Genomic DNA, 13032 nt, shown 5'->3' on the forward strand with positions numbered 1-13032 from the left:
TAATATTATCCTTCCATCTGCGTCTTGGCTTACAAATTATAGTCATATCTCAAAGATTGTAATTTAAAAATGTCCCATGACTGCTAATGTACCCTTGTCTCATCCTTCGATAAATCACTTTAACAATAACTGAATTATGCAAATGAAGCAGCTCACCGTGTACTTTCTCCTGTCGAATCCCAAAATGAATTACAATAACATTTTGACCGGGAATAAGATGAACAATCAGAAAACGTAATGATCACGTAAACTAGTTCGAGCTGGCATAGAATGGTTAATTACCATAAATCTAATTATGACAAACGGGAGCAATTTCAAGTCAGGGAGTGTCTGAGGCCACAATTCTCTTCCTTCTGAAAATAATCAAACTCGTTTTCTCTTTAGTAATTTATGAAACAAGACCCGTGGGCTCATTATAAGAAACCCTTAGCAGTTCTCGCCGTGCAAAGGGTGGAGTCATCTTCCATCACACTTAATGTCCCACCCGCCAGCTTATTTATGAGATCTTCAACAATTTTTATGAGCAATTCTTTAATTCTGAACGCCACCTTCCCTTAATAACACTCTCTGATATCATCCTAAGGTTCCTACCTGTTTTAAACTAGTTTTTGAACCCTACAACACACACAAATGCGCCCTGAGGAGAATAGGGATGATGATCACGCCCCGACTTACCCTACCCTCCTACTGGTCTTATAAAAGGCGAAATGACACAGCACGGAACCCGGTGTGCAGGTGGCGAAGCAGGTATCAGACTTCTCTGTGTCTGCGTTAACCAATTGTCTGGATGTCCATGAATGAGCTCGGATGTAACAAAACATTCATAGATCGTGCTACCAGTAGCTGAATTCGTAACAAGTCAAAGGCCAATCGTCATCGAATCAAAACATTTCAAATAGTCGCCATGCTGGTCGAACACCATCCACTGTAGAGAAATCAATGGTTCTACTTCAAATTGCGTTACTGTTATCATCTCTTGGCCGCCATGTTAGCGAAAATTGCCTATGGCTTAGTGTTTGTACCCAGTTTCATGAAAATTGGTACATTGGTGTTTACAGTATTCGTACTGGGTTCGTTTTTACGCCAGTAAGTTTTTTTAAGGCATTTTAAGGAAACCTCCTGTAAAAAAACATCCCAGTAGAACTAATCCTGAGGCACTAAGGGGAAAAATTAATGGAGACTTGTCTCCAACTCAACACGCGGTATAAAATCATAAAGGAAATCAGCAGGCTTGCCGGTTTATTAAACTCTGGCAGTCTGAACGTTTCTAGCGGTCTAATTGCCCAGGTGATTGCAGGAAACCCACTGAACAACAGACGACAGCGTATGCGTCAAATCAGGAAGAGCGTCTGGACGCGATAACTTCGTTAATTTTAATGACCGGTCGCAGACAGTTAGGCTATCCACTTGTCAGCAAGACTAATTACCTATCAGTCACCTGTGAAGAGGCAAATACAATGAACAGATGGATTCAAAATAACGAAAAAGAAAAGAGGTAGTTGTTAAGTCATTCTGTACGCATTACATTTAGACAGTCAATTCAGTACTCGCTCACGGCCACAGGTACACAGTTCCCTTTTGAGAAAATTGGTAAGTTTGAAACCAGCCATCAACGACACCAACATGGCTGCCAAGAGGGTAAGAGAAAGCAAAGCAGCGCTGCTAACTGGACCAGCAGCGAGACGCGGCTCGCCGTTCGGGGGTCGGTTAGTAGCCTTGGGTCGGGTTCAGATACTGCAAAACGTTCTACTTACTGTCTGGCTCTTCGGTACATGTCCTGGTATGCGTCATATTGCGCCCAGAACTCTTTTGAGAACAGGTGACCTGCAATAAAGCAACAACCAATTAGTAGTGTAGCGACTCTGGCTCTTATTCCGATGGGAAGAAGTTTGAGTCCCGGCAGGGGACCGACTTCCCATACACATATATTATGGTTTTCCTCAAGCCCTTCAGGCAAGTTCTAACCAATTAGATGGCTTACGGAACTCGAAGGTTCATCATCGAATTAACCAAAGCCCTCCACCGGACCCTGTCCTGGGCCAACAAAATCCAGTCTCCTTCAACTCTATCTCCCATAGATCCCGCCTGACATTATCCTCCCATCTACGTCTAGGTCTCCCCAGCGGTCTCTTCCCCTCAGGCTTCCCAACCAGTACCTAGTGCACACCTTTTGTCCCATCCATGCGCGCTACATGCCCCGCCCATCTCATTCTTCTAGACTAAATCACCCTGATAATATTGGGAGAGGAGTACAAATTTCTAAGTTCATCATTATGCAGTTTTCTCCACGCCCCATCGTCTTCTCTCTTAGGCCCAAATAACCTCCTCAAACACCTGCAATCTATGTTCCTCCCTCAGAGTGAGAGACCATGTTTCGCACCCATTCAAAACAACAGGCAAAATTATTGTTTTGCGTACTTTAATCTTCATGTTCCTAGAAAATACTTTGAACTGAAAAGTAGCAAGAATTTCCGGAATTTAGTCTCCTCCTAACTTCGTCATGAATATCATTTCGATTTGTTACTGTTGTTCCCAAGTATTTGAACTTAAAACACGCCACGACCACTTTTTTTCCAATCTTTCCAACTGGTGGTGAAAAATCCTCCACCGGTAAAAGTACCGTCGACAAACAAAACAAGAGAGCGCCCGTTCAACCTAACAATAGAAGGGTATTTCGTAATAACTTTAACAACAGGGTATACTTCAACCCCGAAGAAGCAGTCAGAACGTTCCTCATAAACACAGGTAATTTTACCATCTGGACGTAGAACGATACCCTGCAAACGCTACAAATAAACCACCATCCGTGGCATCGTTCAGACATCGCCAACCAAATGCTCGCGGGCACCAGGATGCCGGCGAGAATTTAAAAATATTCATAACAATTTATAAAGTATTCGCCGACAATCGCAAAGCACGTGGTGATGCCCGTTCTATGAACTGAATCTCTGTGCAGTGTCAAGGAGTTTTAAATATATTGTGGTCAGATACCGCATTAACCAACTACATAACGGTGACATTTTCCAAGAAAATTAATTATACCTGTTCCCCATATAGGGTAGTATTGTGACATGCAGTGGCCAGAACAATTTTCGGAGCACAAAGTACCAACCTGTGAGCGACATAATTATTTTCTATTCGCATTTTGGTATATTAATAGCGTGCCTGATATGAATTCTAAACTATCTTTCACCGAAAAATAATTTCGCAACCCCCAGCATAGGTTATACATATTGTCCCAAAATTATCTAAACGAAGTGGCAGCTGAATCTTGTAAAGCAGGTAATATCCCAACATTTACCTTGAGATGCTTGAGTAAAACCACGAAGGACACGCCTGGACAGCGTGAAGCAGCGAATCGGAAATCTGCAGAATGATAAGGGTTGTATTTATTGGAGGTGCTGTGCGGTTACTTGTCACTAACCTCAGCAACGTCTGTACACAGTTGGCACGATGGGCAAAGCACGTGCCTCCGGCAGCGGCTGGTCCACTTTCCACTGTTTAAGCAACTTTCTACACGCATGTAATTCACTAACTGAGAGGTTCGGCTCTGTTCAGTGTGATGGGCATGTATCAACAATTCTTCAGGGTCATTGCCACGAGCCCGGGGTTATGGACGGACAGACGTCGCCAATAAAACAAAGCTGTTCGTACCTTCTTTACGAAACGTACAACACGCCAGGCTCTAAGAAGTGAAAGTAAGAAAAAAATTGTACAAAAGTGTCTATAACACCAGCAAGTAGAAAGTTCATTTGAACTTTCAACTTCAGGACACTCTTAAGGCTACAATGGGGGGGGGCACACATAACCGACCCTTCACAGGCCGAAATGTTAAGTGCAAGTATTTTTCGATTCTCTAGGTATTATTAAAAGCACAACGTTTCGGAAGGAGGTTGTACTTCTATCTTCAAGTAACATGTGAGTTAAAACGTCATCTGTTGGACCCTCTGATCGAACGCGGGACCGAAGATAATGGGCCAATACTTCATCAGTGGACAAAGGTAGCTTTTATATTACATCATGATAATAAAACATAACAGGTTGTAAAAGGAAACATTTTACACAATACGTTCAGCATAAGAGAATCTAAATGACATGTTAACGCGTACGTTCTTCAAAATATAACAAAATTACAATTTCACCCAGAAGTAAAACTCGTATATAATGAAAATGACAAGTTTTCTACAGAACCCAGCATGAATATGATCAATGTATAGTATATATCACGCATTCCTTTGGAGATTTTGTTGCCTTCTTCGGGCATGAAGAAACATTAATAATTCTACTGCATTAATGAGAAAACCAAGGGAGGTCTCATGTGAGGTTCCAATTGTGACCGGAATGTAAAGTTCACAATTAAACAAATAACTCGTGTCGTTTCCACTGAAAAGAAAATAAACTCGCACTTGGACTTGTTTAGATCATGGAAATCTTGTGAGACAGTTTGCACATTAGTCCATAAAGACAGACAGCGCACAGTAGCTGGTGGTACGCACCTATGGCCGCTACAGCTGGCCGTCTCTTCACACTCACGGCCAAAACTGAACTTTTACTACAAATCACAGAAATTCATCAAGTCAAACTTTCAAATGACCAAAAACACCTTGCGAATGACTCGGTGACCACAACGCGAGAAGCAATTTCTCACACAAACAAGAAACAGCAAATCTCTGCTCTTCGTTTTCTACATTATACACTTTTTTCTAACTCATTACCTACTTTGCCTTCGATGTGGTTCACTGACCTCCTTTCTATTATCTTTAAGTTTATCTGTCCTCCACTGTCCTTCTCTCGTCTCTCTTGCATGCGTGTATCTTTGCTGCCTACCACACGCCTAGCAGTGGAGGATTCAGACCGAATCCGCCGTTGGTTTCAATTCCAAACCAACCGCGATTTCGACACGTGGGCCAAAACTTGTATTTATCCAATTAAAAACTCTTTATTACCTTCGTTATCTTTAGCAATTATCTCCACACATCAAATAAATAAACGCACATGTGCTTAGAGACGGTATAAATAACCCACAATTAAAAATGCCACAAATCTGACTTCCCGGAGTATGCCGACTTGGGGGGGGGGGGGGGGGTCCCCCGAGTTTTGAAACCAGGGGGGGAAAAACAGATTGTACCTCAATACCAAGGTAAGGAAATGTAAAGTTGTCCGCTAGGCCTACGAATCGAGGGATTGAGGTGTATAGAGGGCGTAAATGTAGAACTCCATTCGCAATCTTGACACTTGATGGTGGACCGTAGTTACCTTCACGTTCTGACCGCTTTTTCTCGCTAGCAAGTGAACAGTAGGTCTGGACGAGGAATCTCACATCGGGCGTCAGCCCCAAAAGCAAATCACACGATAAGAATCCGCCACTCACTGCACCTCTTATAATTTTCTTTGCGGTCCGCCTTTCATCTCCGACCCACGTGTTTCTCCTCATTCACATGCGACCGTGGTCCATTCAAAGGCGCGGCTCTGTGTTGTTCAAAAATAAATGATTAATACTGAGCGAGAAAGCAACACTGGTTCTGTTGGAAGTCAGACGACACATGTAACCGAGTTACTTGCCAGGCAGCAAACGCTCTCTTCGGTTGATTTAATGCTGTGTCAACTGAATAGGTTAAACAGCATCTAGTGGCAGAAGGAATGCAAGCGATAGCTCGGAAGCAAGCAGTCGTGGCCTATTTTAAGGCTTAGAGTGCCAAGATGGACAGACAGTTTCAGTCAGATCGACGCTTAATAACTTCCCGGATACCGATATCCCGTATTTTGTATTCCGACATTCAACTGCTATCTGGTGGCTGAAGTGTAAATCGAAACCAGTGGCAGAGGGGGATATACAGAACAATAATAAACGTTAAACAATCAATTCAAAAAATATCCAAACGTCTGCATATGCTGTTTCTGCAGTTAATTAAGGCCTTTTTCCAACACTGAATAAAACTATCGGCAATCTTTATGAGAGTAGCCGGTCTCCGAGTCAGTATTCAAACTAAGGACCTCAAAAATTCGGCACAGACGTGCTAACCACAATACTACGACGAGCTGTCCCTGTGTCTAAGCACCTGGTGAACCAAACCCCGATGGACAGGACGCGAAAACCGAATATCAAATCAAAGACAGCTGACAAGGGACGGTGGCTGGGCCACTGGGCACAGACTTAGCCCTTCATCATGGAAGAAACGTTATCATGAGAAAAATTCTTTCCCGTATTACTCGCATGACGTCAATGGAACTTAATGGCGACACACAAACTGCAGAGGCTCAATTACGGGCTGCAAATGAGTCGCAGAGAAGGAAGTTTGAAACTTCGACAGTTTAGAAATGAGAAACAACTTTGTCAACGAGCGGCCTCCAACTGACATGCTCAAGCTCAGAACCAATTCTGAGGCGGAAAGACTTTCAAAGTGGGTATAAACTCCTGAAAACTGAGACACTGTTTCCTCATCGACATCTGCATCGCCGTGAGAACCACAAATTTCACACGATCTGATATCACTACAGAGGCTGCATAGACTTCTGGGAACTGGCTTTTGTGAATCGGACAGAAGTCTCAGACGACGGGGAGTGTATACATTAAAATACAACCCTTACCACGCGTTCCATTGACTCACAGACTGCCGGCCTCACGTGGCCTTATCCCGGATGGAATGCAGATGGCTTCAAGGCCCACGCATAAAAACAAATGAAGCCTTCGATGCACCGGACACTTGTTTGTGATGATGGCGGCTATATCACGGAAAGAAAACACTTTCAACTAAAACATGAAAAGATTACTAACTCGCATGCGAGAAGATAAAAATTGCATCTATGTGAGATTTCTGGTTTTTACGGTAACTGTGTTCTAGTTGTAAGATTTGAGGTTTTCACAGCGGTGAGTATGAAGATTTCTGTCTTCTGAATCATCGCCCTGATGACGGAGGCAGTATGACCTCAGAAACGTTGGTAAACATCTACCAGTCTACACAGCGCAACAACCCAGAAGACAGAAATCTTCATCGCCCTGATGACGGAGGCAGTATGACCTCAGAATCGTTGGTAAACATCTACCAGTCTACACAGCGCAACAACCCAGAAGACAGAAATCTTCATACTCATCGCCCTGATGACGGAGGCAGTATGACCTCAGAATCGTTGGTAAACATCTACCAGACTACACAGCGCAACAACCCAGAAGACAGAAATCTTCATACTCATCGCCCTGATGACGGAGGCAGTATGACCTCAGAATCGTTGGTAAACATCTACCAGACTACACAGCGCAACAACCCAGAAGACAGAAATCTTCATACTCATCGCCCTGATGACGGAGGCAGTATGACCTCCGAAACGTTGGTAAACATCTACCATACTACACAGCGCAACAACCCAGAAGACAGAAATCTTCATACTCATCGCCCTGATGACGGAGGCAGTATGACCTCAGAATCGTTGGTAAACATCTACCAGACTACACAGCGCAACAACCCAGAAGACAGAAATCTTCATACTCATCGCCCTGATGACGGAGGCAGTATGACCTCAGAATCGTTGGTAAACATCTACCAGAATACACAGCGCAACAACCCAGAAGACAGAAATCTTCATACTCTGATGACGGAGGCAGTATGACCTCTGAAACGTTGGTTAACATCAACCAGACTACACAGCGCAACAACCCAGAAGACGGAAATCTTCATACTCATCGCCCTGATGACGGAGGCAGTATGACCTCCGAAACGTTGGTAAACATCTACCAGACTACACAGCGCAACAACCCAGAAGACAGAAATCTTCATACTCATCGCCCTGATGACGGAGGCAGTATGACCTCCGAAACGTTGGTAAACATCTACCAGACTACACAGCGCAACAACCCAGAAGACAGAAATCTTCATACTCATCGCCCTGATGACGGAGGCAGTATGACCTCCGAAACGTTGGTAAACATCTACCAGACTACACAGCGCAACAACCCAGAAGACAGAAATCTTCATACTCTGATGACGGAGGCAGTATGACCTCTGAAACGTTGGTTAACATCAACCAGACTACACAGCGCAACAACCCAGAAGACGGAAATCTTCATACTCATCGCCCTGATGACGGAGGCAGTATGACCTCCGAAACGTTGGTAAACATCTACCACACTACACAGCGCAACAACCCAGAAGACAGAAATCTTCATACTCATCGCCCTGATGACGGAGGCAGTATGACCTCCGAAACGTTGGTAAACATCTACCAGACTACACAGCGCAACAACCCAGAAGACAGAAATCTTCATACTCAACGCCCTGATGACGGAGGCAGTATGACCTCCGAAACGTTGGTAAACATCTACCAGACTACACAGCGCAACAACCCAGAAGACAGAAATCTTCATACTCTGATGACGGAGGCAGTATGACCTCTGAAACGTTGGTTAACATCAACCAGACTACACAGCGCAACAACCCAGAAGACGGAAATCTTCATACTCATCGCCCTGATGACGGAGGCAGTATGACCTCCGAAACGTTGGTAAACATCTACCAGACTACACAGCGCAACAACCCAGAAGACAGAAATCTTCATACTCATCGCCCTGATGACGGAGGCAGTATGACCTCCGAAACGTTGGTAAACAGCTACCAGACTACACAGCGCAACAACCCAGAAGACAGAAATCTTCATACTCATCGCCCTGATGACGGAGGCAGTATGACCTCCGAAACGTTGGTAAACATCTACCAGACTACACAGCGCAACAACCCAGAAGACAGAAATCTTCATACTCTGATGACGGAGGCAGTATGACCTCTGAAACGTTGGTTAACATCAACCAGACTACACAGCGCAACAACCCAGAAGACGGAAATCTTCATACTCATCGCCCTGATGACGGAGGCAGTATGACCTCCGAAACGTTGGTAAACATCTACCAGACTACACAGCGCAACAACCCAGAAGACAGAAATCTTCATACTCATCGCCCTGATGACGGAGGCAGTATGACCTCCGAAACGTTGGTAAACATCTACCAGATTACACAGCGCAACAACCCAGAAGACAGAAATCTTCATACTCATCGCCCTGATGACGGAGGCAGTATGACCTCTGAAACGTTGGTTAACATCTACCAGACTACACAGCGCAACAACCCAGAAGACAGAAATCTTCATACTCATCGCCCTGATGACGGAGGCAGTATGACCTCCGAAACGTTGGTAAACATCTACCAGACTACACAGCGCAACAACCCAGAAGACAGAAATCTTCATACTCATCGCCCTGATGACGGAGGCAGTATGACCTCCGAAACGTTGGTAAACATCGACCAGACTACACAGCGCAACAACCCAGAAGACAGAAATCTTCATACTCTGATGACGGAGGCAGTATGACCTCTGAAACGTTGGTTAACATCAACCAGACTACACAGCGCAACAACCCAGAAGACGGAAATCTTCATACTCATCGCCCTGATGACGGAGGCAGTATGACCTCCGAAACGTTGGTAAACATCTACCAGACTACACAGCGCAACAACCCAGAAGACAGAAATCTTCATACTCATCGCCCTGATGACGGAGGCAGTATGACCTCTGAAACGTTGGTTAACATCAACCAGACTACACAGCGCAACAACCCAGAAGACGGAAATCTTCATACTCATCGCCCTGATGACGGAGGCAGTATGACCTCCGAAACGTTGGTTAACATCTACCAGACTACACAGCGCAACAACCCAGAAGACAGAAATCTTCATACTCTGATGACGGAGGCAGTATGACCTCTGAAACGTTGGTTAACATCAACCAGACTACACAGCGCAACAACCCAGAAGACGGAAATCTTCATACTCATCGCCCTGATGACGGAGGCAGTATGACCTCCGAAACGTTGGTAAACATCTACCAGACTACACAGCGCAACAACCCAGAAGACAGAAATCTTCATACTCTGATGACGGAGGCAGTATGACCTCTGAAACGTTGGTTAACATCAACCAGACTACACAGCGCAACAACCCAGAAGACGGAAATCTTCATACTCTGATGACGGAGGCAGTATGACCTCTGAAACGTTGGTTAACATCAACCAGACTACACAGCGCAACAACCCAGAAGACAGAAATCTTCATACTCTGATGACGGAGGCAGTATGACCTCTGAAACGTTGGTTAACATCAACCAGACTACACAGCGCAACAACCCAGAAGACGGAAATCTTCATACTCTGATGACGCAGGCAGTATGACCTCTGAAACGTTGGTTAACATCAACCAGACTACACAGCGCAACAACCCAGAAGACGGAAATCTTCATACTCTGATGACGGAGGCAGTATGACCTCTGAAACGTTGGTTAACATCAACCAGACTACACAGCGCAACAACCCAGAAGACAGAAATCTTCATACTCTGATGACGGAGGCAGTATGACCTCTGAAATGTTGGTTAACATCAACCAGACTACACAGCGCAACAACCCAGAAGACAGAAATCTTCATAATCTGATGACGGAGGCAGTATGACCTCTGAAACGTTGGTTAACATCAACCAGACTACACAGCGCAACAACCCAGAAGACGGAAATCTTCATACTCATCGCCCTGATGACGGAGGCAGTATGACCTCCGAAACGTTGGTAAACATCTACCAGACTACACAGCGCAACAACCCAGAAGACAGAAATCTTCATACTCTGATGACGGAGGCAGTATGACCTCTGAAATGTTGGTTAACATCAACCAGACTACACAGCGCAACAACCCAGAAGACGGAAATCTTCATACTCATCGCCCTGATGACGGAGGCAGTATGACCTCCGAAACGTTGGTTAACATCTACCAGACTACACAGCGCAACAACCCAGAAGACAGAAATCTTCATACTCTGATGACGGAGGCAGTATGACCTCTGAAACGTTGGTTAACATCAACCAGACTACACAGCGCAACAACCCAGAAGACGGAAATCTTCATACTCATCGCCCTGATGACGGAGGCAGTATGACCTCCGAAACGTTGGTAAACATCTACCAGACTACACAGCGCAACAACCCAGAAGACAGAAATCTTCATACTCTGATGACGGAGGCAGTATGACCTCTGAAATGTTGGTTAACATCAACCAGACTACACAGCGCAACAACCCAGAAGACGGAAATCTTCATACTCATCGCCCTGATGACGGAGGCAGTATGACCTCCGAAACGTTGGTTAACATCTACCAGACTACACAGCGCAACAACCCAGAAGACAGAAATCTTCATACTCTGATGACGGAGGCAGTATGACCTCTGAAACGTTGGTTAACATCAACCAGACTACACAGCGCAACAACCCAGAAGACGGAAATCTTCATACTCATCGCCCTGATGACGGAGGCAGTATGACCTCCGAAACGTTGGTAAACATCTACCAGACTACACAGCGCAACAACCCAGAAGACAGAAATCTTCATACTCATCGCCCTGATGACGGAGGCAGTATGACCTCCGAAACGTTGGTAAACATCTACCAGATTACACAGCGCAACAACCCAGAAGACAGAAATCTTCATACTCATCGCCCTGATGACGGAGGCAGTATGACCTCTGAAACGTTGGTTAACATCTACCAGACTACACAGCGCAACAACCCAGAAGACAGAAATCTTCATACTCATCGCCCTGATGACGGAGGCAGTATGACCTCCGAAACGTTGGTAAACATCTACCAGACTACACAGCGCAACAACCCAGAAGACAGAAATCTTCATACTCATCGCCCTGATGACGGAGGCAGTATGACCTCCGAAACGTTGGTAAACATCGACCAGACTACACAGCGCAACAACCCAGAAGACAGAAATCTTCATACTCTGATGACGGAGGCAGTATGACCTCTGAAACGTTGGTTAACACAACCAGACTACACAGCGCAACAACCCAGAAGACGGAAATCTTCATACTCATCGCCCTGATGACGGAGGCAGTATGACCTCCGAAACGTTGGTAAACATCTACCAGACTACACAGCGCAACAACCCAGAAGACAGAAATCTTCATACTCTGATGACGGAGGCAGTATGACCTCTGAAACGTTGGTTAACATCAACCAGACTACACAGCGCAACAACCCAGAAGACGGAAATCTTCATACTCATCGCCCTGATGACGGAGGCAGTATGACCTCCGAAACGTTGGTTAACATCTACCAGACTACACAGCGCAACAACCCAGAAGACAGAAATCTTCATACTCTGATGACGGAGGCAGTATGACCTCTGAAACGTTGGTTAACATCAACCAGACTACACAGCGCAACAACCCAGAAGACGGAAATCTTCATACTCATCGCCCTGATGACGGAGGCAGTATGACCTCCGAAACGTTGGTAAACATCTACCAGACTACACAGCGCAACAACCCAGAAGACAGAAATCTTCATACTCTGATGACGGAGGCAGTATGACCTCTGAAACGTTGGTTAACATCAACCAGACTACACAGCGCAACAACCCAGAAGACGGAAATCTTCATACTCTGATGACGGAGGCAGTATGACCTCTGAAACGTTGGTTAACATCAACCAGACTACACAGCGCAACAACCCAGAAGACAGAAATCTTCATACTCTGATGACGGAGGCAGTATGACCTCTGAAACGTTGGTTAACATCAACCAGACTACACAGCGCAACAACCCAGAAGACGGAAATCTTCATACTCTGATGACGGAGGCAGTATGACCTCTGAAACGTTGGTTAACATCAACCAGACTACACAGCGCAACAACCCAGAAGACGGAAATCTTCATACTCTGATGACGGAGGCAGTATGACCTCTGAAACGTTGGTTAACATCAACCAGACTACACAGCGCAACAACCCAGAAGACAGAAATCTTCATACTCTGATGACGGAGGCAGTATGACCTCTGAAATGTTGGTTAACATCAACCAGACTACACAGCGCAACAACCCAGAAGACAGAAATCTTCATACTCTGATGACGGAGGCAGTATGACCTCTGAAACGTTGGTTAACATCAACCAGACTACACAGCGCAACAACCCAGAAGACGGAAATCTTC

At 45.1% G+C, this 13032-nt stretch overlaps 1 protein-coding gene across 3 annotated transcripts in view; it reads right to left on the reverse strand.

The window, feature by feature from the left end:
• The window catches only part of LOC110829738 (uncharacterized), a 210207-nt gene that overhangs the window by 134357 nt on the left and 62818 nt on the right, over positions 1-13032 (reverse strand). For all 3 annotated transcript variants that reach the window (XM_087344297.1, XM_087344295.1, XM_087344294.1), the window contains exon 5: positions 1755-1824. In XM_087344297.1, the coding sequence (XP_087200423.1) occupies positions 1755-1824 (70 nt within the window). The remainder of the gene's footprint in view (positions 1-1754; positions 1825-13032) is intronic.

Source organism: Zootermopsis nevadensis, unplaced genomic scaffold (genome assembly GCF_977971745.1).
Source record: "Zootermopsis nevadensis isolate Lab colony 2312 unplaced genomic scaffold, Znev_1.0 Znev_ptg000007l, whole genome shotgun sequence".
Classification (NCBI taxonomy): domain Eukaryota; kingdom Metazoa; phylum Arthropoda; class Insecta; order Blattodea; family Termopsidae; genus Zootermopsis; species Zootermopsis nevadensis.